This window comes from Onychomys torridus, chromosome 19 (assembly GCF_903995425.1).
Source record: "Onychomys torridus chromosome 19, mOncTor1.1, whole genome shotgun sequence".
In the NCBI taxonomy this organism is placed as follows: Eukaryota; Metazoa; Chordata; class Mammalia; order Rodentia; family Cricetidae; genus Onychomys; species Onychomys torridus.
The window spans coordinates 7624158-7650566 of NC_050461.1; the positions used below are offsets into that span (position 1 = coordinate 7624158).

General features: G+C 48.5%; 1 protein-coding gene across 1 annotated transcript in view; it reads right to left on the bottom strand.

Annotated features, from left to right (window-relative positions):
- The window catches only part of Bend3 (BEN domain containing 3), a 34611-nt gene extending 8749 nt beyond the window's left edge, over positions 1 to 25862 (bottom strand). Inside the window, 3 exon segments of the mRNA XM_036168992.1 lie at positions 10141 to 10337; positions 10810 to 10854; positions 25655 to 25862. Coding sequence (XP_036024885.1) covers positions 10141 to 10337; positions 10810 to 10843 — 231 coding nt within the window. The 5' untranslated portion in view covers positions 10844 to 10854; positions 25655 to 25862.
- Positions 25863 to 26409: the final 547 nt, after the last annotated feature.

The following is a 26409-nucleotide window of genomic DNA, read 5'->3' on the forward strand; positions in this document are numbered from 1 at the left end:
AGGTCGTCAGAGCAGCACTTACTGGACAGTGAGTGTTCTGGGGGAAGACCTGTCCTAGTGACAGTTTGGAAGAGAACTACCAGGCAAGATTCCTAGAAGACTGACTCACCACCAACCCTGAACTAAATCTCTGGATTCTTCCACATCCCTATGCGAGCTGGACGTGAGAGAATGCCTGACTGGAAACCCTCTCCATGATTCTCTTAGTCTTGTAAACACAAACACTGCCATTCCTACCTGGCACGATCCAAACACTTTTATCAATGGAAACACTTTTTACTGAGTTGCCTGATAAAAAGTGAAGAGTCCCAGTCGAGGGAGGGCAATGTTTTCCACCCTGGTGCACAATTCAACACAAAACTCAAGCACCCAGGGAAGGTTTAGACAGCCCTACACTGCTGTCCCATCAACTCGGTGCTCAATTCATTCCGCAAACACTGCCAAGGCAATGGTGTGCTGGCTGCATTTACTGCCCATGATAAAATCTCTGCTCAACTGTCTAGGAATATCAAGAAATCTTTAAATCTGTGCTACTTGGCACAGGGTATCTGGCTGACAGTTCCCAGTTCCCCAAGGTGCATCTTCCAACCATACGGGAACTCTGCGGCACAGCTCAGGCTCTGATGCAAGCATCTAGCCTGGATCTTGATGGGCATTCCACTAGCAAGCACCTGCTGCACTCAGGAGGGAATGCCTCAAGAGCTCAGTTGGACAATGGGACTAGAGGAGAGGCTGAGGCCAGCAGGCGAGGGACAGGCAGCAGATAGCCCGGGGAGATGGCAGGGTGTGGCCACTGGTGCTCTAAGTACTGATCATCGCCATCAGACCCTCCAGCAGTTACTGAGTTCAGTTCAGTGAATGACGAGTCAGCAGCGTCCAGGGAGTCAGCAAAGTGGAAAACCAAGAAAGCAGCATGCCCGTGGGAAGCAGGAGCGGAGAAGGGATGTGACATCAAGTGTTGGCCACACCACGTGGCAGAAGGGGGTAGCACCACTATTCTGGAATCATGGCAGTGATAGAGATACTTATCTTACATTTTCAACAGAACTCTCTCCAACAAGTGCCAAGACCCACTTAGTGAGAGGTCTCTTGGGTTCACTCTACCTACTGCTGATAGAAAAATGCCTCCGAGTGCCTGAGAGCTGAGCAAGACCCTGGGCACACTACAGTCACACCCAGTGCTTTCTCTTCAGGCCACAGAACCTGGCAGGAGTCTCCATCTCACACGTACCCCTACATCCCGCGTTTCTCTCAGCTCCAGGTTAAATGCACAGTTCCTGACAGAGCAGGCTTGGCAGCACCAGTTCTCAGTCTCTCTGCTTTTAATGGGGGAAACTGCAATACCTATCCGCCTCAGTTTCTGTGAGGCATCTTAGGAATCCCCAGCTTGTTCAACAGTCAGACACCTAGAGGGCACTGAGTGTAGCCAGAATGAGATGCATTTCTGTTGTCCATGCCTCTGCTCTGAGTGCTGGGTTAAAGATGTGCGCCACCACGGCCGGCAACAGCACACAGACAGAAAGCCCTGGGAAAAAGAGTTAACTGCCTGACCCAGCTCTTGACCACCACCCCTACTTCTGTGAACAAAAAGATGACCACCCAGATGACAAGGTGGCTCAGCAGGACTACCGCCAGGCCTGACCACCCAAGTTCAGTCCTGGGACCCACTCCTATACACTGTCCTCTGAACCACACATGCCACGGTACATACACGTTCTCACACACGCACACACACACACACACACACACACAGAGACAGACAAGAGAAGAGAAAGAATAAACAGATAAATGAAAAAAATGCCTTAAGAGAAACGGCGGAAAGTGCCAACAGAAATTCTGTCTGTGTGTGCCATGTCTACATCTGCTCCAGGAAGGGCAGGAGCCAGTCTTCCTGGTCCTTGTCAGACGTTTCCAAGAACGCTGTTTTTCCCAGCACCTACATGGCAGCTTGCAACTGTTCATAACTCCAGTTCCAGGGGATTCCAGTTCCATCTTCTGACCTCCATGGGCCAGGCATATACGTGACGAACATAAATTCAGGCTAGAAATCCATCTATACAAAAAAAAAATTTTTTTTTGGTTTTTCAAGACAGGGTTTCTCTGTAGCTTTGGAGCCTATCCTGGACTAGCTCTGTAGACCAGGCTGGCCTCAAATTCACAGAGATCCACCTGCCTCTGCCTCCCGAGTGCTGGGATTACAGGCGTGCGCCACCACCGCCCAGCTCCCATACAAAAAATTTTTTAAAAATTACATATATATATTTTAAATAACTAGGCTGGGAGTGGTGGTGCACCCCTTAAATCCCAGCATTCAGAGGCAGAGGCAGAGGCAGGTAGATCTCTGAGTTTGAGGCCAGCCTGGCTCACAGAGCAAGTTCCTGTGCACAGAGAAACCCCGTCTTTAAAAAAAACAAAAAAGGTGGGGGGAGATTTTGTTTTTTAAGATTTCTTTTTGCCGGGCGGTGGTGGCGCACGCCTTTAATCCCAGCACTCAGGAGGCAGAGCCAGGCAAATCTCTGTGAGTTCGAGGCCAGCCTGGTCTACCAAGTGAGTTCTAGGAAAGGCACAAAGCTACAGAGAGAAACCCTGTCTGGGGGGGGGGGAAGGTTAGCACATTGAGTTGGGGATTTAGCTCAGTGGCAGAGCGTTTGCCTAGCAAGCACAAGGCCCTGGGTTTGATCCTCAACTCAAAAAATAATAATAATAATAAAATAAAATAATTTTAAAAAAGAAAAAGAAAAAAATATTCTTTTTATATACTTTTATTTTATGTGTATGAGTATTTTGCCTGCATGTATGTATGTGAACTGTGTGCTTGCCTGGTTTTCCTGAAAACCCATAAAGGGTGTGGATCCCTTAGAACTGGAGTTATGGACAGGAATGAGCCACAACTTGGGTGCCAGGAACTGCTCTTACTCACTGAACCATCTCTCCCAAGCAGTGTTTTATGCTTCTTTTTGGGCTTCTATATAAACAATCCTGGTACCTGTAAAAGTTTTTGTTTGTTTGTTTGTTTGTTTTCGAGACAGGGTTTCTCTATGTAGCTTTGCGCCTGTCCTGGAACTCACTCTATAGCCCAGGCTGGCCTCGAACTCACAGAGATTTGCCTGCCTCCCGGGTGCTGGGATTAAAGGAGTGTGCCACCACAGCCCAGCCCTGTAAAAGTTTTAATTTATTCCTTCCAGAGCATTGTAACCTCTCCTGTTTTATTATTTTTATTGTATTGTTATCAGGCCCAGAACTGTACAATACTAGGATAAGCACTCTACCAATGAGCTACACTCCAGTTTCCTTTAAAATTATGTTATTATGTTCATTTTGTATATGCTGCACATACACAAGTTGCAGCATATATGTGAAAACCAGAGAGAGATCTTTCCACCACGTGAGCTCCAAAGATCAACCTCTGGTCTACAGGCTTGCTTTCCAGCACCTTACAATAAGACTATTTGCCCCACTCCCAAACAAGGGTTGGCTTTGCAGCTCAGGCTGGCCTTGAACTCACTACACTTCCTCTGCTTTCTGAGTGCTGGAATTATAAACCTTGGACAACACACTGGGCTTGTTAATTCTTGTGATACGGAGAAATGAACACAGAGCTGTGAGCGCATTAGGCATGCTGTATCTTAGCTCTGAAAACTGCTGGTGAGCTCCCTTCCTTCTTTTTAATGCACCTGCTACCTCCAGGTTCCCCACTCACTAGATGGCGAAGTGCTGAGAGATCCTAGGCTCCTGCCTGGCCCCACCATCAAATCCAGAAGGCTCAGGAACTCCAGAGAAGTGGCAAGCACCAACCCTACCTGAACTAGACTGGTGTTATTTTGGAAATTCAACTCACAATCTAATCTTGAAATTTTCTATTTGTTCTCAAATCTCTAGGGCTCTGAGGATACTGATTTACTGACACATAAACTTACACAAACTCCCAAGAAAGCAAAAAATAGCCAGCCATAGAGCTATACTTAGAAGGCTATTGCAGGAATTCCAGGCTAGCCTGGGTTACAGGGTGAGAACCTGCCTCAAAAGATTAGGGGTGAGGTGGGTACACAGATATACACCTGGAATCCCAAGACTTGGGAGGTGAAGGTAGAATGGTTCAAGGTCATCCTTGACTAACGGTGGGGGCGGTGGCATATGTATGCCACCACTACGTATCACGTATATTTCTAAATACTCTCCAAATACTCCCTAGTCTACATATAAATTCATACAAGTGTCTATGTATAAAGATGGTCCCAGGGCTGGAGAGGTGGCTCAGAGGTTAAGAGCACTGACTGCTCTTCCAGGAGTCCTGAGTTCAATTCCCAGCAACCACATGGTGGCTCACAACCATCTGTGTAATGAGATCTGGTGCCCTCTTCTGTGTACATAATAAATAAATAAATCTTAAAAAAAGAAGAAGAAGAAGAAGAAGAAGAAGAAGAAGAAGAAGAAGAAGAAGAAGAAAAAGAAGAAGCAGCAGCAGCAGCAGCAGCAGCAGCAGCAGCTGGGCGTTGGTGGCGCACACCTTTAATCCCAGCACTCGGGAGGCAGAGGCAGGTGGATCTCTGTGAGTTTGAGGCCAGCCTGATCTACAGAGTGAGTTCCAGGAAAGCCGCAAAGCTACACAGAGGAAACCCTGTCTCGAAAAACCAAAAAAAAAAAAAAAAAAAAAAGACGGTCCCTCTAGCATTATTCATAGCATTATAAAAACAGAAAACACCTATCATCGGGAAAAAGGACAATAAATTGTTATCTAAAAGATGTAAGAAAATGAGGGTATAGCTCAGTCAATAGTACGTACAAAGCTGTGGGTTCAATCACCACCACCACCACATAACCCAAGGTGGTGAGACACACCTAGAATTCCAGCACTGGAACAGAATCAGGAGGACCAAGAGTTCAAGCATCCTCAGCTACATAAGGAGTTTGAAGACAGCCTGGGCTGCATAAGACAGGCCAGGGGCAGCTCCGTAGTTGAACCCCAGCACCAAAAAGAAGAAGCAGCAAACGGTGGTGTGTGGGGGCTTGGGTGTGCACAGACAGAAAGTTAATGAAGAAAGCCGTGGCGAGCTTCAGGCTCTACTCTGTGTCTTCATTCCTCCTGCTCAAATACTCTCGTGTCTTAGCCACAATGTCTGATGCGCTCTGGAGCAGCCAGGGACATTTTGTGACGCGTTGGGGACAGAGAACAAATGCTTAACTGCTTTTCACACAAGCTGTTCCACTAACCACTTGTGGATTTTACTTGCCTCAACAGATACCAGTGGTAGTCAGGGAGTCATGGTCACTATACTGGGAATGACCATCTATGCATGAAGCCCTTCCCCAGATCACACAGTATGAAGCAAGGGCAGGCAGGCAGGGGGAGGGTGAAGGGTGGGCCATTTCCAAGTATTCCTCCATAAATATGCTGAAAGGTGTGGAAAAAATATGCTGAAAGGTGTGAAAAAAAATTTAAAAAAAAAAAATTTTTTTTTTGAGCTGAGGCCCGAACCCAGGGCCTTGCGCTTGCTAGGCAAGCACTCTACCACTAAGCTAAATCCCCAACCCTTTTTCAATATTTTTCATGGGCATTATAGATTTTGTTTGTTTGTTTGTTTATGGTTTTTCAAGGCAGGGTTTCTCTGTGTAACTTTGTGCCTTTCCTGGAACTCACTCAGTAGACCAGGCTGGCCTCAAACTCACAGAGATCCACCTGGCTCTGCCTCCCTCCCAAGTGCTTGGATTAAAGGCGTGCACCACCACCGCCCGGCCGATTTTTTTTTTTTTTTTTTTTTTTAATATGTGTATACCACATTCTAGTGTCCCATGTGGGGGGGTGTCAATAAAAAGAATTGATATGATAAAAGAGAGAGAATGGAATCATACAAATGCTCAATTAAAATGTAAAAAGAAAGCCTCGTGTGGTGGTGCCTGCCTTTGCCCCATTAGAGGCAAGCAGATCTGAGTTTGAGTCCAGCCTAGTCTACATAATGAGTTACGGGATGGCCAGGGCTATGTAGAGAGACCCTGCTTAAAAACAAAACAAACAAACCTAAAAAGAGCCCTGTTGGCCCTGTAATCCCAGCACTCAGGAAGCAGAGGTAAACTGATCTCTGTGACTTTTAAGCTAGCAGGGCTACACGGAGAGACCAAGCTTCAAAAAGCCAAAAACCAAACACCCTACAAAACCCAAAAAGAGCCAGTACTGACAAATGCTATTATTCCCACCGAAGGCTGAAGCAGGAGCACTGTAAATATTAGCTGCTCTGTACAGAACAAGTTCAAAGCCATCTGGGCCATACCGTAAGACCCTGTGTGAGCCAAAGTTACACTTTAAGTTTTAACTACTATGACTAAGAGAGCCATGAAATACAAATGTAAGCCCCTTGCCCAAGGACAGAGTTCCTGAAATGCTGGAGGCTATTGTTTGTGGAAGATAATAAGCCACGTTTGTCTGACCCATCTGCACTGATGTGCTTGATCACATGTGGGTGGGAGGTTCACATCTCCAACCTAACAGCATTTCTATACAGTATCTTTTGAAAGATAAACATTCTATGTCGAATCTTCAATGAAGCCAGGATGCTTTCATATTAAAACCAGACAACAAAACAAGAAAACACCACAACGGTTATCTCCCATTAATACTGACAAAGAAATGCTTACCATAATATTGTCAGACTTAATCTAACAATGAATAAAAAAAATGGCTGGGTGTGGTGACGCATACTTTGGGAGGCAGAGGTTGGCAGATTCTTGAGTTTGAGGCCAACCAAGCCTACACAGAGAAACCCTGTCTCAAAAAACCAAAAACAAAACAGGGGGGAAAAGTGTGTGTGTGTGTGTGTGTGTGTGTGTGTGTGTGTGTGTGTGTGTGTGTGTACACACTGTGATCCAGGTCAGATCTTAGCTAGTTCAACATTTGGAAAACCAGTTAATATAATCTGCCACAACACAAAGTAAAGGAGAAACAGTTATGTGATCATGTTAACAGATGCCCAAATCCAATATCATTCATAATAAAAATCCTCGCCGGGCGGTGGTGGCACACTCATTTAATACCAGCACTCGGGAGGCAGAGGCAGGCGTATCTCTATGAGTTCGTGGCCAGCCTGGTCTACTGAGCAAGATCCAGGAAAGGCGCAAAGCTACACAGAGAAACCCTGTCTTGAAAAACAAAACAAAACAAAAAAAAATCCTCAGTAAACAGGGGCTCAACTTGGAAAGGAATATCTGGGAATGGGGTGAGGGGGCTCAGCAGGTGAAGGCGCTTGCCAATAAGCTGAGGACCTGAGTTCAATCCCGGGGACCCATATATTGGTAGGAGCGAACCAATTACCAGCACAAGCCTTTGATGCCAGAACTCCAGAGACAGAGGCCTCTGGGAGTTGAGGCCAGCCTGTTCCACATAGTGAGCTCAAGGACAACCAGGGCTATATAAAAAGACCCTGTCTCAAAACAAAAAACAAACAAACAAACAAAAAACCAAGTACCACAGATTGACCTCTGACCCCCACACAGGCACACCCTGAACAGGATTAGATTAGAAAATTTAAGAAGAGTATCTTCCATAATCCTACTCTAACCTGATGGCCCTGGTGAGAAACCTTCTCATGAACATCATCTGGAACAAAGCCCGAGTCTCCTCTCATCACTTCCGCTCTGTTCTAAAGCCAATAAAATAAGGAAAGGAGGGGGCTGGAGGGATGGCTCAGAGGTTAAGAGCACCGGCTGCTCTTCCAGAGGTCCTGAGTTCAATTCCCAGCACCCACATGGTGGCTCACAACCATCTGTAATGAGATCTGGCGCCCTCTTCTGGCCTGCAGGGATATGTGCAGGCAGAACACTATGCATAATAAATAAACCTAAAAGAAATTTAAAAATTAATAATAAGGAAAGGAAACCGAAGTCACAGTGCTTTGGAAGGAAGAGGCTAAAACTTTCATGGACCAAAGAGACAGCTCAACAGTTAAGAGCACTGGCTGTTCCTCCAGAGGACTAAGGTTTGGTTTCCAGCTCCCAACCATCTCTAATTCCAGTTCCAGGAGATTCAATGTCCTCTGCTGGCCTCTGAGAGCAGAAGGCAACCACAGAAGTACTCTGACATACATGCTGATACACATAAGTTATAGAAAAATCTCAAAGTGCCTGCCTTCAAGACTGCTGGCCTGAGAGCTCCATTTCTAGAACATGGTGAAGAAAAGAACCAACTCCTACAACTCCTGCAAGTTGTCTCTGACCTCCACAGGTACATCAGGACTGCTTCATGGAACTGTGTTCCAACATGATGGTAATGGACTCACCCTCTGAAACTGAAAGCCAGCCCACAATTAAATGCATAAGTGTTGGCTTGGATGCCGGCAGTGGCGGTGCACGCCTTTAATCCCAGCACTCGGGAAGCAGAGTCAGGTGGATCTCTGTGAATTTAAAGCCAGCCTGGTCTACAAAGTTATCTTCTAAGATAGCCAGTGCTACACAGAGGAACCCTGTCTCAAAAACAAAGCAGAAAGAGTTGGCTTGGTCGTTCTGTCTCTTCGCAGCACAGATAGTGACTAAGGAACGTACTCAGTGGTACACTGTCTGTCTAACATGCACAGTCCTGGGTTCCATCCCAGCATCATATAAACCAGGCACGGCAGTGCACACCTGTAAACCTGGTGCTCCAGAGGTAGAAGCCGGGGGCTCAAAAATTCAGGTCATCAAGGTCATCTGCTGTTGCACAGTGTTCAGGGCTAACCTGCGCTAACCCTGTCTCTGGGAGGAGAGTTAAGTGGAGAGAGCTGAATCCCTGGTGCTCTGAGCACTTAAAGTTCCAGGCTGTGTGCACATGCAGGTCCGAATGTACATCTGGCTCTCCCAAATGGCAAGTATGACATGGAGGTGGGGGCTACAGGCAGAAGATTTGGGGCTGACTGGGTTTGGGAGTCTGGTGAAACGCTTTTTCTAGGAACTAAAGTCATATCTGCAGCACCACAGAAGGCTCCAGCCTAGGTTAGACACTCACCTTAAGCCTCCTCATTCCCAAGCCCTCTGTTTGTTCTCTGTGGTTCATTGTACTTCCCACCTGAACTGCGGCTGGGGGGGGGGGGGGGGGGGGAGACAGGCAAATGTGGCCTTTCTCCATTCTCTCTCTCTCTCTCTCTCTCTCTCTCTCTCTCTCTCTCTCTCTCTCTCTCGGTCCTAACATCAAGTTAATACAACAAGCAAACGGTGACAAAACGTAGCGTCTGGGTGTGGCGGTGGAAACCCCAGCACAGCAGGCAGAGGCAGAGGAGCTGTGCAGGTCTGAAGCCAGCCTGGTCTACACAGGGAGGATACAGGCCAGCTAAAGCAGTGAGACTGTCAAGGAGAAAGAAGAAGGAAATGTAGCAAATTCACCCTAGTGGCATGGAGCTGTAATGCCAGCCACTCAGGAGTCTGCGGCAGGAGAATCGCAAATTCAAGGCCTGTTGTACTACAAAGCAAGTTAAAGCTCAGGAGGCAACTTGATGAGATGCTGTCTCCAATAAAGAAAAATGTGCAAAAGGATCTGGGGTGTAGCTCAGAGGTAAGCGATTGCCCAGCACAAGGCTGGGCTCAATTTCTAGTACTAAAAAAAGAAAAAAGAAAAAAGGAAAAAAAAAAAAAAAAAAAGCCCTGAATCCCAGAACTCCTAAATCACAGGCAAGAGGATCTCTGTAAGTTTGAGGCGAATCAGGGCTATATATTGACCTGGTCTAAAAAGAGAGAGAGAAAGAGGGAGGGAGGGAGGGAGAGAGAGAATGAACTGCGTTAGAGAAGGCTATTCACTTAAGAGTTCCTTAGGGAGCAATCCCCCCTTGCAGATATAAATGATGGCCTTAATTTGGGAAAAGACCTGCCACTCAACTTCCCCAGGATCAGCCTTCCACATAAAGCCACGGAGGCAGCAGCATCTGTGTACAGCATTAACCACCGCTTGCCCCCACATCCCTAAAGGCAGAGCAAACAAAGAGCTCAAAGCGGTTGTATTATGACGACTTCACTTCCCCATAACAACATCCAGGTAAGCGTTTCCGCTGAAGATGTCTTCTGATGGCTGAAGCTGCAAGTGAGACAGCCCAAACGAAACACTTCTCATGCCCAGGAATTCAACAGTTGGCCAGATGCCCACGAGTGCAGAGATTCATCTGGGACCAGCCGGAGGCAGGCCCTCACCTCGGGTATCAACCGTCTCCTCTTCACACTGGAGACAGAGTCTGGCTGGCCGTCGCTGCCCAGATGCTTCCGCTTGCTGGACTCCTGGAGGGCAGTGAGGACGCTGCCCAAGGGGTGCTTCTCGGAGGCCCTGGAGTTCCGGGAGCAGTCCGGCGCAGCATCGTCACCCTCCACCTTCACAGCATCATTTCTCACAACTAGGGCAGAAAGAAAAGGGGCTCGGTAGGAAAGACCATGGCTGAGAGAGCGGCGGGGCTCTCGGTGACAGGTGTTTGTGGGCCACCCCCGCACTGTCACTCAAGGATGCTGGCTAGCACGCCCAGCACGCGGTCCTTTTCCTGTGCTTACCAATGCTGTACAGTAGCTCCCGGTTCAACACGTGTTGAAAAGTCTTTTTGCAGGGAGGAGGTAAATGGGAAAAAGTAAATCTTACGTGTGTGGTGGTGCTAGACAGATCTAACTAACCCAGAGCCAAGGACTCCAAACCTGAACTGCATCCTACTCCTGGACATTATCTTTGTATGCTTTTAAAAAGCAATCCAAAAATAGGCATAGATAGAGGGGTTGCCAACAATGGGAGGGAAGGCTTCGCATTAAATACTTTTTAAAATTTGAGACTATATGACTGTATAACCTATGCAAAAACATTCAATTAAAAGTTTCTTTTACCTTCTACATCTTCACCGAATTCAGTTGAGTTCATCTTCTATTCCACTAAATGAAAAAATAAAGACAAGGTCTTCATTTATTGACTGATTGACTTTTTAGTGTTCCTCACCCACAGAAAGACCCCCCCCACCCCCCAGGCCAGCTTTGGGACCAACAATTAAAGGCTTGTGTGCTCCTCTCTTTCTTTATTTTCCTTTTTTTTTTTTTAAAGAGATCTGGGGGTGGGGGGGTGTCTCACTATGTAGACCAGGCTAGCCTAGAACTCAGAGATCTGCTTCCTCTGCCTCCAGGGCTGGGATTAAGGGTATGCACCACCATTTGCCCACTCACACAAGCTCTCTGCTTGCCTCACTACCAGACCATATGAACAGAGTGCTGACTGATCCCTTTTCACCCCTGCTTACAAATCTTGCCCAGGAAATAAAAAGCTGATGGAGAGAGGCTGAGTTTCAATAAACAGAGCTGAAGGGCTAGCACTCCAGGTAGTCAAAAATGATGCAGCCACACATGGCAACTACTAGGATGCGGTGAGTCCAAATGGTGATATGCCGGAGTGTCAATGCATATGGATTCAGACAGCCTAATAAAAACACCATACAACAACTCATCAACCATTGTATTTACTGGGGCTGGAGACATGGCTCAGCAGGTAAGGGCTCTTGCCGTTCTTTCTGAGGGCCCAAGTTCAGTTCCCAGCACCCATGTTGGGTGACTCACTGTGTCCTAAAACTCCAACGAATCCAATGACACCCTCTTCTGGTCTGAGGATTCATGCACCTGTGCATAAGCGCACACATACACTTAAATAAACAAATTAAAAATTTGTATTTATCAGCTGGGCAGTGGAGAGGAACACCTTTAATCTCAGCACTCAGGAGACAGGCAGGTGGTCTGTGAGTTGAGGCCAGCCTGGTCTACAGAGTGAGTTCCAGGACAGCCAGGGTTACACGGAGAAACCCTGTCTCAAAACAAAACAAAACACACACAAAGAAAAAGTACAAGAGTATTTATCACATGTTGAAATATTTTAGACGTGCTGAGCTAAAGAAAGTAGTTCATTAATTTTACTTTTTGTAAATCTCCAAAAGATCCACCTGCCTCTGCCTCCCTGCTGTAATTAAAGGCGTGTGCCACCAACGCCCAGCTCACTTTCAACTGCATTTACTTATGCATATATCTGTGTTCTGCTTGCATGTATCTGTGCACCACATGTATGTCTGGTTCCTACAGAGGCCAGAAGGGGGCATCGGATCCCTGAGACTAGAGTTACAGTTATGCGGCACTACTCGGGTGCTAGGAACTGAACCCAATTTCCCTGTGAGGGCAGCAGAGCTCTTGGCCATTGAGCCATCTCTCTCAATTTTTTTCTTTTCTTTTCTTTTCTTTTCTTTCTTTTTTGTTTTGTTTTGTTTTGGTTTTTGGTTTTTGGAGACAGGGTTTCTCTGTGTAGCTTTGCGCCTTTCCTGGAACTCGCTCTGTAGCCCAGGCTGGCCTCGAACACACAGAGATCCACCTGGCTCTGCCTCCCGAGTGCTGGGATTAAAGGCGTGTGCCACCACCGCCTGGCAATCTCTCTCAATTTTTAAAGAAGGCTACTAGACAATTTCAAACCATACATGAGGTCACCCCAGTGCACAGCGCTTGTCTAGCCCTTCCTTCAGAAGCAGCATGGAGAGGCAAGAGGAAGGGCTGGTACTCAGTACTGGCAGAGCCACGCCTCTTCAACTGCAGCAGCTAGGGTGGAAGAATTCACACCATCACTGAGTCCCTGTACCCCAGATTCTACAAACACGTACAAATGCAAGTGGTATTTGAAAACGGTGTGTACACATCCTTTAATGTTGGACCCCAGAGGGGACTCATGATTCCTACAATTAATCCAGGTCATTACAAACACATTTTGTGTTCTGGTTAAGGATCAGAGGAAGTGGGAGCAAGTGGTATCTTGAGACATCACTACAGTATCCTGTACACGGGGTGGCCACAGCCTGGCATGTGTCCCACACACTGCCCTGATTTAGAGGGGACACATGGAAAGGAGAGGACAAGGGAGATGGCGTCTAGGTGATCTAGTCACATAATAACGACTTCAAAATTGATTAACAGGCTGGGCAGGGTTGTGCAAGCCTATCATCCCAGCACTCTGAAGGCAGAGGCAGGCAAGATCTCTGTGAATTCATGCCTGGGCCAGCCTCATCTACACATCAAGTTCCAGGATAGCCAAGGATACATAGAGACCCTGTCTTTAAAAAAAGCCAGCTGAACAAATTGGCCAACAACATTTGCACAGAAGCAGTGTTTTTAAAGCAGCACTCTGAGCCAGGCCTCAGTCTCTCACCCCTGCACTACTGGTACAGAGGACTAAAATAAGATATACTTGAGGTTAAAATAATTCCCACTCCCAAACCTATCTCATATGTGAACAACACCACAAAGTGATGCAGAAAGTAAACCTTCCGTTTTCACGATCTGTACACTTTTTTTTTTTAACCAGAGATGACTTTTAGTGCCAGCTTCCATGTATCTCAACCAGTAAACCTTGCATGTGTGAGCCAGGACTCCCTCTGCAGCCAGGAAGGTTGGCAGTGACAGGCTGAAGCTCAGTTAGTACTCCAGCACAGCGGGGATTGATCAGAAAACACACTTCAGGTCACTGGAGCGCCCAAACCTGCTGACTGTCCTTGGGAACACTGCCACACAGTCATACAACCCAAGCGAAAGAGATCGGGAGAAACAAGTGGCAGGCTGTCAGAATCAAGGACCTTCTACAAACCGGGAGCTTGCTGTATACAAGCTGGCACCCAACTTTAGGTAGCCTAGCCTGGCCTTGACCTCCGTCCTCCTGTCTATCCCCAGGTGCTGGGATTTCCAGCATGCAGGGCTATGCCAACTACACATATACTCTTGGGAGGAGAAGGAGGCATGGAAGGTGGCTGGAGTGACTGCAAAGCAATGATGTAAATGCCACGCAAAGACTCTGGCTAGGTAAAAGTGCTAAAAAGATGGACAAACAGGGAAGGTAAAAGGTGTTTATTCCCCACTGTACCTGTCTACCTACTGTGCGCTAGTCACACAGGCAGCCATGGAGCCAGCCGACACCGACAAGGCAAGGGACTTGGTGAGCCAGATGTTCTGAACCTTGTGAAACCATACCAGAACATTCAGCACATAATTATGAGGCCCAGAAACTGGTAATGGGGGAGCAGCACGTGAGAAACTGGAAGGACCCAAGAAGGCTTTAGCAAGAGGTGAAGGGCCTGTCCAGCTTCCTGGGTAATTCAAGGTACCAGAGTGTCTCTGCTCTAGAACGCATCTCTGTTCCTATGTGGACTAATCTCAGAGGCTAGGCTAGTGCAGGAGGAAGTCAGTGAAGAGCTGAACAATCTCCCACTTTTAAGCCTGGAAGCCCCAAACTACTTCTGGTTTATGGGAGGGCAGTGAGTTGAGGTCCTGGTCACTGTCTTGGCCTGCGGCAACTTTTATCCCAAATCTATCAACACAGACATCCCACAGTGAATGAGAGGTAGAACCAGGCCTGAAGCTAAGTGAATTTGTACCTCCCACCCAGGCAGAGCAGGAAGCAGAGTCACCAGTTAGTTGTCCTCTAGGAAGTGCTTTTGAGGAACACAATCCCAGTTCCAGACTTAGGTCTTGGTCCCACAGCAACTGAGGAACTCAGATTTCCTTTTGCTGTAAGAAAGCTACCTGGAAAGCCAGGAGGATACAGGCTTGAAAAAAGACACCTCCCTACCCCCACAGCACAGGAAACTTCCAAGAAGAGGTCGGGCAGGTCACTCCCAGCATCCCCAGGCTAGTAGAAAGGAGATGTGTATCACACTGCTACGTCCACTTCCCGGTCATCTGCTCAGTGAGGGTCACATGCTCCCTGTGGGTGGACACAGAAGACCCAGATGCCTAGCATGCCACACACATTCCTTCCCATTGCAAAACTGAAGGTTATGGAGGAGCCAGAAGCTCCCACCACACTCCTTTCAAACTCTTAGCACACACACAGACATAAATGCACATGCCCAAATCACCTTTCTCCCAATGGGGCAGCCATGTACTTCAGAAATGTCTGAACAAGGTAAGGGAAACATTACCAGAGATGCTTGTCTCCAGTTAAAATGTCAAGTTGAACATGGTGGTACATATCTGTAATCCCAGGATCTTGAGTTCAAGGGCAGCCTGACTAAAAACCCAGAAAAAGAGCGGAGGGGAGGGAGTGTCAGTCAGCATAGAGCTTGCCTGGCAGCACTAAGTTCTGGAAGTCCAACACCACATGAAGCTAGCATGGTGAACAAGACTCAGTGACTCATGCGCACACACACACACACACACACACACACACACACACACACACACACAGAGGCATGCCTGAAATCCCAGCAAGAATCAGTGGAAGCAGGTAGAAGATAGGCTGGTCATCTACACACAGTGACTTTGAGGCCATCCTAGGCTACTACGTGTACTATATGTATATACACACACATTATATAGAGCTACATTGTGAAAATGTTTTATCTAGCATTATGGTTACTATGTGTACTACATGTATACAGACACATCATATAGAGCTACATTGTGAAAATGTGTTTCATATTACCTTGTAGCTTTATCTACCATTATGGTTACTATGTGTACTACATGAATACAGACACATCATATAGAGCTACATTGTGAAAATGATTTTATATAACCTTGTAGTGGCTTTATCTATCATTATGGTTATTTTAAAACAACAATACAAATTGAAATGTCTTCCTTGCTTTAGTGTTTGTCCTATCACTTCCAATATACTGGGGTGGGGATGTGGCTTCAACGTTCAAAGTCCTCCTGTTTCCATGTGCTGGTTAGTTTTATGTCCACTTGACACACACTAGAATTATCTGAAAGGAGGGAACCTCAGCTGAGAAAATCCTCCATAACATCCAGCAGTAGGGTATTTTTTTAAATTAGTAACCGCTGTGGGAGGGCCCAGCCCATTGTGGGTGGGGCCATCCCTGGGCTGGCAATGTAGATTCCAAGTAAGCAGCACTCCTCCGTGGCCTCTACCTCAGCTCCTGCCTCCAGGCTCCTGCCCTGACTTCCTTCAGTGGACTACAGTGTGGAAGTATAAGCCAAATAACTCCCTTCCACCCCAGCTTGCTTTTCCTCACAGGAGTCACCCTAACTAGGATCATCAACTCCCCAAATGCTGGGACTCTGGGTTTGGGTCAACACATGCAACCCCCACCCCCAGCCACTTTTTTTATTTTTAAACAAGGTCTTACTCTGTAGTCTAAATTGACCTAAAATCTGCTATGTAGCCAAGCCTGGCCTTGATTTGGGGCTAATCCTTCTGCCTTGGCCACTTCATGACCATGACCTCTTCACCACCATGATCAAATATTTTGAGACTGGGTTTAACTCTATCTCCCAAATGCTGAGACAAAGATTACAGTTATGGCCGACACACACAGCTGCAAATGTTTTTATTAATATTTATTTATATTCACGTGTATATGTAGGGGTCAGAGGTCAACTTATAGGAACTGGTTCTCTCCTTCCACCCCATGGGTCCCAGAAATAGAACTCAGATGGTCAAGCTTGACAGCAAAAATGCCTTTAAGCACTGAGCCAGCAGCAAATTCTTTTGTTTGTTTTGTTTTTCGAGACAGGGTTTCTTAGTGTAGCCCTGACTGTCATGGAACTCACTCTAGAGCTGGCTGACCTCGAACTCAGAGATCCACCCTCCTGAGTGCTGGGATTAAAGGCGTGTGCCACCACCACCTAGGCATCAGCAAACTCTTTGTTGTTGTTTTGTTTTGTTTTTCGACACAGGGTTTCTCTCTGTAGCTTTGGAGCCTGTCCTGGACTAGCTCTGTAGACCAGGAACTCACAGAGATCCACCTGCCTCTGCTTCCCGAGTGCTGGGATTACGGGCATGCGGCACCACTGCCCGACCCAAATCAGCAAACACAGACCCATGAGATTTTTTTTTCTTTCAGAGAGAGAGAGAGAGAGAGAGAATGAGCCAAAGCTACTACTAGGAGGGGGATGTGCCTAGGAAGTAACTTTATCAGTGTCCATCCAGATTAACCTAACAATCTTTTCTATCACATTCATGTTCTGAAGACCTGGGACCTTCCTATCACCCACAGGGCCTCCTACACTTGAAACTTCTGAGCCCTAAACAGGTCAACAAAGCAAAGGTCAAAGCGGAGAACCCGGCAGGAGGGAGGCAGACATGCAAGGATGCACGCGGGCAAGTACGCACACACACATGCACACACACACACACGCCTGTCTGCTCTCACTTCAGTCCATCCTCTGTTGAGTATCCAAAGAGCTCTGGATAGACCCTGGTGTGGAGAGCCCCAGGAGCCTGTTAATCACAAACTATACAAAAAGCTGAGCAGAACCCACGAGAGGACAAACCAAATGTGCCCAGACTCAATGGCCTTTGATCTGTTGTTTTGTCCACCATACAAAGCTAGGAAGTCAAGGTCTCCACATTCCCTAAACAGAAGACTTCCAACCTTACATCAGCAGGAAGAGATGGGCATTAGATTATGTGTAGAATTCAGAATCAGTTGCTCACTACAAGGCTCTCAATTAATAGAAACACACCTCAAAGCTCCCTGGGATTTCTCAACTGTAGAATTGTAAAAGGCCGTAAGGCAGCTAGCTGGAGGGAAATGTGCCGAAATGCTAATTACCTCCAATTAACAGGGTTATGGATGATGCTTCAGATTTTTCCTCCACTTTCCAAATATCCTATAATAAGTATGAAACTCCTTGATACAGAAAATTAATGTTTGGGGGTTGTTTTTGTTTTTGAGACAGGGTCTCACTACATAGCCCCGGTTGGCCTGGAACTATGCTGACCAGATTGACTCGAACTCACAGAGATTTGCCTCCCTCTGCCTCCCCAGTGCTGGATCAAAGGTGAGCATCACCCGGCCTCGCTACATTTTTTCAGAATGAGCTAAATTTCTGAGGAGGAACAAGTCTGTGGATGCAGAGTAGGACAGAGCTCAGCTAGTCATTTGCAAGGCTGGCCGCTAAATAAGGGAATTAACAGTCTAGCAGAGACATCAGCCTGTGGCCCACAGGTCACACTGGGAACTGCTGCTCCACAAAAGAAAGTCTGCAAACTTGAGACATTCGAATTTTTTTTTCTTTTTGTAACTTGACTGTGCCTATTTTCATCATGAACTTCATAAATGTTGGTATCACATCACAATATCAAAAGGCTGGATGAAGCCAGCAGTTCACTGGGGTGGAAACGTCCTATTGCTGGGTGTCTTGGGAGAGTGCTGGACTGCTAGATGTGGTCTCTTCTTTGGAGTTCCCAGGGAGCTTAGCAGAAAAAGAAAGGAGCCCGGTAGGCTGGCCAAGTGGAGGTGAGTAAGGAGGGAGCTATGCAGGAATCTGACCAGGGACACGGTCTGAAGAAACAGGATGGACACAGGATGGACGGTGACAAGCAGGGACACCTTGTGTGTCAATTCCTCCACCCTCACAGTCCCAGCTTCCAAAAGAACCATGTTCCAGAGCTGCCAGGGGGTGGACGGAGCGGCACGGTACCCACACTTTGAGTTCTCTGAAGTCTGCCAGAAAAGGACAAATGAGACCCTGTCTCCTGCCCATCACACGGGACAAGCAGCAGACCCACAAGTGGGAAGAACTTGGGGGCTTTGTGAAACTTAAAAGCCCAGCCAGCTACTCTGGATTCTGCACCATTAAATCAGAAACTGCCACGAGGGGTGCCAGCAGGCTACAGTGCAGGTCAAGGGCTGACCCAAGCTGTCCTTACCTCAGGCCAACCAGAGGCAAATCCTCCTGCCCTCACTACACTCACTATCAGGACTGCCCTGAGAGCAGGAAGTACTGGAACCCAGTTTCTTGTGAATGAGGCTTGATAGTCCCTCACACACGAGGCAAAGCAGTGAAACTCTGCTCCAATCATTCTAAGGATGACATTACTAAAACAAACTCGAGGATTTGGGAGGCTTGATGAAAACTAAGAGCTGCCACGCTGTGAGACCTGGCTTCATGACAGCTTTCTGCTCCAGTCAGACCACTTTTAAAGGACAGCTAGATCAGTGTTTGGGGCAGGCTCCACATTCCAAGGGGTTTGTTTACACACGACCCTCACACCAATCTCTACTGCATAAAGGGAGACAAAAGGGTCACCCTCGGGATCTCACTTGGGAGGATGTGACAGAGACTAGGAATTAAGAAGGGTTGGGTGGACTCCCAGGTAGGCACTCACTCTAGTCTTCTGAGGAGACTGAAGCCTGGTGGTCACTTTCCCTAATCCCATAGGTTCAGATGCCTCAACCTGTCAACCAGCCAGAGGAGCCCTCAGATGACCAAAGGAGAGACTGGACTAGTGAGCGTGCCCTTAAGAAAAGGGAATCTGGCCAGATATGATGGTGCACGCCTTTAGTCCTAGCAGCTGGGAGGCAGAGGCAGGGGGGTCTCTTTGAGTCCAAGGTCAGACAGAGCTACACAGTCAAGACCCTGACTCAAAAGAGAAAACAGAATTTTGGGCTGGCAAAATGGCTCAACAGGTAAAGGTCAGAAGAGGTCGCAAATTCCATGGAACTGGTTACGGATTGTTGTGCAATGCAATGTGGGTGCTAAGAATCAAACCTGGGTCTCCCATGAGAACCACTGTCACTCTTAACCACTGAGCCATCTCTTCAGCCCTTTAGAATATTTAGCATTTAATACCCAGACAGTTGCTAACCTGCCTAAGACTTAATTCCTTCTGTGAAAGTGAACACACCTACCTCACCTCAGAACTGTGCAAAATAGAACAAGTATAAAGGGCAAGGAGGGGATGCACAACAGAGCTTTGCTGAGTTTGAGGAGAGTCCAGCCTATTTCAGTTAGAGGCCAGCCAGGAATACATAAGCGAGACCCTGTCTCACTAAACAAACAAACAAGGAAGTGCCTGACATTCAGCACTCAATACGCCATCTTAAACAGTTTAAGGCCAGTGAGATGGTTCCGTGGGTAAAGATGCTTAGCATCCAAACTGAGCTCAATCCAAAGGGCCCTCATGATGAAAAGAGAGGACCAATTCCTTGAAAGTTGCCCTGACCTCCACACATACACCATGGCACTCAGGCACCTGCAGTCACATAGACAGACAGACAGACAGACAGACAGACACTGAAAATCTTAAAGTAATCTTAATGTTTTTTTTAAACTCATTAGCCCAGTTATCCTTAAATTCATGATTCTTGCTTCTAATTCCGTAGCACTGATTTAGAAACCATGTGCCACACTTTACAGCCTTTAGCGATAATTTTTTGAGTTTTTTTATTTTTGGTTATTTTCTTTTTTCTTAAAAGAACTTCAAAGTTAAAACAAACGTCTTAAAGTCTTACGAAGTGTATTTTCTTTCAACTGAAGGAAACAAGCGGAGTGAAATGAAATCAAACGTCTCCCCAGGACGGGAAGACTGCTCCCATGCCTGTTCCCATGCCATCTACCCTCGTGGGGCTGTCTCTGGGTTCACAGGTCGGCGAGCCTCAGTGCTCTCAGAGCCAGTACTCTTGGCAGTGGTGTCCTACCCATGGGATCTGCAGGACATGTTTGCAATTTGTTTCTATTTTTAGACACATCTGCAAATGCACTTTGAGAAACACCAGTCCTCAGAAAACCAGAGCAGTTGCTCCTGCGTTTCTCTAAGGCTGTAGCTGTGGCTGCCTGCCTTCTGTAGTCAGCACACAATCTCATCTTCCAGCAGACACCCAGCTCAGCCACACACCCCTGCTTCCCGGCCCACATGCCCGAGGGCCACTGTCTAACTAGACGGTCCCTGAGCTTCCTGAATCCGCCTAATTGTCTTATCTTCCTCTCTAACAGGTTCTATCTACTCAGGGGCTCTTTAGCCTCAGGAGAACTCTCCCTCAGAGCAGGCATCCAGAAACAGGCTCACGGAGAGGACAGCATGCTCCTGCATCCACTTTCGAGCTGGACAAAGGGGCCTCACTTTCCTAAGGGACAGAAGTGGAGTCTTCCTTTGTGTTGCCCACTTTCTCCAGTGTCCTGTCTTGGGAGCACATGAGCTAATTAGTGTTCTGGGCACAGGCTGCTGCTCCAGGCAAGCTCTGGTCCAGCGCTCTGCTAGCGCCGCGCTCAAACCAACAGCCCTTGAATTCGACCACCTTATGCAGCTGTCTTAACGATCCCTGACAAACGAAAATCAGATGGACAAAAGAGAAAGGGCCATTAGCAAAAAACAAAAAACCTAAGAGTGTGGCCAGATCGGGTATCTGGGTCAGGAGTTTGAGACCAGCCTGGCTAGAGTAAAACCGTCTCATGAACCTCCCCTCAAATTTTAGAGCACTGACTTTAAATTCGTTTCTAGAAAAGTCTCCGCTGGTGGCATGGGATGGTTGGGGAACACTGACTATATCCCAGCACCGAGTAAGCAGAGGCAGGAGAATCATGGGTTCTAGTACAGCCTGGCCTACACAGAAAGACCCAGAAAAAGAGGATCTGGACTCTGGAGCAGACCTGTACATCTGTGCTACATAACAAGAATCTGTCTCAACTCTGTCCCCCCCAAAAAACTTTAGTTTTAAAACAAGTTTGCAGAAGTCTGCTTTTCAGACAATACTCTACCTAACATGCCATGCACAAAGTACCACTCCAGAAAAAACAAAACAAACAAACAAACAAACAAAAACCAGTATCCTGCGTAACATACTAGAGACGGAATGCTAGAATGCAGAGCTCTTGGCTGGACTTGTGTGCGCCTCGTTCCAGAACTCACAAGCTTTGGGCAGAGACGATGTTCAGAGATATTATACTGTCTCAAGAGGGGGAGGAAGGCACTTGTCAACTCTGGAAAGGAAAAGGGCTGGAAGCCAGGTGGTGCTCATAAAATAAAAAATATTCATTTCTAGCCAGGCAGTTGTGGCGCACACCTTTAATCCCAGCACTCAAGAGAGGCAGGGGGATCTCAGTTAGTTCAGGGGTAGCCTTGTCTACAAAGGGAGTTCTAAGACAGCCAGGGTCACACCAAGAAACCCTGTCTCAAATAAATAAATAAATAAATAAATAAATAAATAAATAAATAAATGCATGCGTCTTTGGGGTGGGAGTGGGGGTGGGGGAGGGGAAATGATCATCTAGAATAGGAGAAATGGCTGAGTAAGTAAAGGTGCTTGATGACCTAAGTTCACTGTCCAGAACCACATGGTAGAGTTGCTCCTGTAACCTTCTGGCCTCCATGTGCACCACATTATTTTATGATCTAGAAGTGAAGGTGGCTCACTCCAATAATCCCAATATTTGGAAGGCTGAGGCGGATCATGAATTCAAGGTCAGAGTTGACTGTATAGCGAGTTCAAGGCCAGCTTGGACTACCTGAAACCCTGTCTCAAAAAACAAAACCAAAAAACTCAAACAAGTGTGTTAGCATGCTTGCATCCCCCAGCACTCAGGAAGCAGGGATAGGAGGAACTGTCTCAAGTTCTGGGCTGTTGGTTTATACAGCAAGTTCCAAGCTAGCCAAGGGCTAGAAGAGACAGCCGGAACACATCTCACTAAACACAACAGAAAAGTTCAATGACTCCAGAAATTAATTTTTGACAACTCCAATTATGGTGGTCAGTAATACGTATGTATAGTTTGATTAGTGTGGCATTCATAGTCTCCCTTATCAAAAAGAGCCACACTAATAAATAAATGAGTGAATGAATGAGCAAACCAATCGCTACTCCTCATACAAATTATTGCTGGCTGGCTACCAACCTCGTGTAACTTGACACTTTGAAATGTTGGTGGCCAATATAATTCACGAAAGCATCTTGTTTCCCTCTCGTCACTCCAGAGATTTTCTAGGGAATTCTAACAATCAATAGACGGGACACTCCTACAAGATCTTACATTTTCACCCAATCAAACTTGTGACAGGGTTGAGTCCAGTTTTCCTCTTCCTAAATAACCAAGCACCTTCCTTCAGTGCCGAAAGGTTCCCAGGTAGACAATGTGCCCATCTCTAACAGACTGGTGGAGTCTGCCATTCTGTTCGGGGTCCTAACTGCTCACTCTTCTTCTTGTGCGTGCAGAGAAAAGAACATTAAGCTTTCCTGTTGAATAACTTCCATAAGACAGCATCTCTGACATGCACCGTGAGCATGGAACCCCAGAACTAGGAAGGCAGAGGTACACTGGGCATGGTGGCCCACACCTTTAGTCCCAGCAGTGGGGGGGGGGGGGGGAGACACCTACCCACCAAACAGGTAGATCCCTGAGTTCAAGGCCAGCCTGGTCTACAGAGCAAGTTCCAGGACAGCCAGGGTTACAGAGAAACCGTGTCTCCAAAGACAGACAAAACAAAACAAAAAGGCAGACCAGGTACCCCAGTCTGGGATACACAGTGAGACCCAATTTCAGAAAATAACAAAAGCCGGGCAGTGGTGCTGCATGTTTTAATCCACCACTTGGGAAGAGGCAGGTAGATCTCTGAGTTCCAGGCCAGCCTGGTCTACAGAGCAGTTCAAGGACAATCAGATCTCCAAGACACAGTTTCAAAAACACCAAACAACAAAAAGGTGGAATACACATTTAATCCTAGCATTTGGGAGGCCTAGGCAGGTGAATCTCCATCAGTTCAAGGCCAGCCTGGTTAAATATCAAAGCTTCAGGCCTGTCAAAGCTACACAGTGAGACCCTGTCTTTAAAATACTAAACAGTTTAAAAAAAAAAAAAAAAAAAACTCCAGTAAAGCCCATACGGGTGATAGGTACTTTGATATGAGATTTTTCTTTTTTTAGGTTTGTTGACAAGAACCTTTACTTGCTGAGCCATTTAAAGCTCTGCTGCTATTTGTTGATTTCAATGCTCAGGAACACATCAGCTACCCAACTAGCAGGAACTCAGAGCTCTGACCCCATCTTTTCCCCACCCCCATTTCAAGAGAAGTCCTCCGTTCATTTCCACATTAATGATCGCCCACCAAGTCCTACTTAGTCCTTAGTTGGTCTGATATAAATGGGAATATAAAGGTTTGAAACCCCCACCACCACCACCACCATACAGGGTTTTTCTGTTTAACAGTACTGGCTGCCCTGGAACTTGATTTGTAACCAGGCTAGCCTCAAACTCACAGAGACCCATGCACCCGCCTCTGCCTCCTGAGTGCTGGAATCAAAGGCAAGCACCACCACCGGGTAGTAATTAGATTTTTTTAATTTTTAATATAATGATTTGGGGGCTGGGGATGTAACTTAGTTGGTAGGGTGTTTGCCTAGCATAACTGAAGCCCTAGTTCCCCATTGAGCACCACAAAAATTGGGTGCTGTAGTGTATACTTGTAATCCCAATTTAACAAGTGAAGGAAAATCAGGAGTGCAAGATCACCCAGGCCTACATAACAAGTTTGAGGCAGCACGGGCTGTCTCAAAAAGGAAAAAATTCCTGCCCCAAATCCTAGTTATTCAGGGAAGTGGGCGATATAAAACTGTAAACTGGGGGCTGGAGAGATGGCTCAGCTTTTAAGAGCACTTGCTGCTCTTGCAGAGGACATGGATTAGGTTCCCAGCACACACGTGGCGGCTCACAACCATCTGTAACTTCAGTTCCAGGGGAATAAAAACGCCCCTCTGACCTCCGGAAACATGAGGCATGCTTGTGGTGCGCATACATATACATACAAGCAGTCAAAACACATACACGGAAAATAAATGTTAAAAAAAAAAAAAAAAGACAACTATGAATTAAAGGTGGATGGTCACAAAAGAAAAAAACTGCAGGTATGGAAGTGGAACAGGACCATCTTGGCCATACCAAGCTTGCCACAAATACTCCACTCGCCTCCGTTTCCTGAAGCCTTTAGCTTTCTGGCACCCTACCCACTAGCCCGTGACGTGTTTTGTAGGAAAACATTCAAAACTTACTTTTAAAAGTTAAGTTTTCTGACTCCCAAATTCTTAACCCTAACTCAGAGCATTTTAGGTTGGCCTCCGCCTCCAAAATTCTCCCAAGTGGACCACCTAAGTGATCAAACTTCTACTGAAGCGAAAACTAAAAGAAAAAACAAAAAACAAGAACCCACACAGAACTCCGATGCGCCCGTCCCGGCACACAAGGCCCTCTCAACTCGTCCCCGCACAGCCCCCGCCCCAGGCAGAGCCAAGTCTGCGTGGGAAATCTCGTCGACCGTAGCGGGGAGCCCCGGGCCGGTTCCACCGCCCTCCAGGAAGGCCTCGCGCCAGCCGGGGTGCACACCCAGGGCGCCGCGCTGGGCCCGCCTCCAGCCGGGCAGCGGGAACCACGGAGCGCCGTGGAACGGCCCGGGAGGGCGCCGCGCCCCCTAGCGGCGGGGCTCGCCCCACCCCGCGCCCGGCCGCCGGCGGCCTCGCTCCCTCCGCAGCCTCCCCGGGCAGCGAGCGTCCTTCCGAGCGCCGGCTCTCGGGCCTCCCGCTCCCCGCCCCCTGCTCCCTCTGACACGCCGCACGGTCCCCCGCCAAGGGCCGGCCGAGCGCGAGCGCCCCGGCGTCGCGCAGCTTCCCGGCGGCCCTGGCCGCTCCATCGCGGGGCCCCGGCGGGGGTGGAGAGCCGGCGCGCGGCGCGAGTGGGGCCGGCCTGGCGGCGGCGCGGACCGTTCCACCGCGCGCTTCCCCCCTCGCTCCCTCCCTCTCTCCCTCCCTCCCTCCCCGGCCGCGGCGCGCGTGCTCCCGGAACGCCATGGAGTCGCGGCGTTCCGAGCGGGCACAAAGGGGCGCGCGGCACAATGGGCGCGGCGAGCCCGTGGGCGCCCCGCTCCCCCCCACCCCCACGGCCGCCCGGAGGGAGCCCGCGAGCCGCTCGCCGGCGGCCGGCCCGCACTCACCTGGGACGAGAGTTGTTACTTTGCGGAGCGGGCCCGCGCCGAGTTCGGGCGCCACGTGCGGGGGGCGGGCGCGCGGGCCGCAGTGGGGGCCGAGCGCGCAGGGCCTGGCCGGGACGGCCCCGCCGACTGGCTGGGGGCGGCGGGCGGGCGGGCGCCGTGTATTTTCCCCTCTCTTTGTGTGTGTCCGTGCGCTGCGCTCTCGCGTGACGTGACGGGACTCCGTGTGTCATTTCCGCACAAGGACACAGGAGCCCCCGCTGCAGTGGAACCTCAAGCCCTCCGCCCCCACCGCGCCGCCCCTCCCCCTCAGCGGGGCACACGCGGGACCGGCGGCGGCGGCGGCGCTCGGGCGTGAGCCGCCGCGGCGGGGAGCTGGGGCGCGCTGCGGGGCGGGCGCGCTCGGCCTGCACCGTGCGGCTCCACGTGGGCCTGTGCCGGCTTGCCGAGCGAGCACGGCGGCCCGCACCCACGAGAAAGCGTCCCGCGGCATTCTCGGCTACGTGCTTTCCCGGCCCGAGCGTGGCCCCGATGCCTCTTTCTCTACTTTTTCTCCCTCCTCCCGGGGAGGGCGGCGGGTGGGGGGAACGGCACGGCGCCGCGTGTCTTCTCCGCCCGCGCCTCCCGCATTTGGGGCGCTCGGCAGCCGCGCTGCCCTCTGGCGCGGACCTTCCCGCGCCTCGCGGGGCACAAAGACTTCGGGGCGCGCTGCCCCACCGCCATCCCAGATCCGCATGGACTTGGCGGGGGACGCCGAA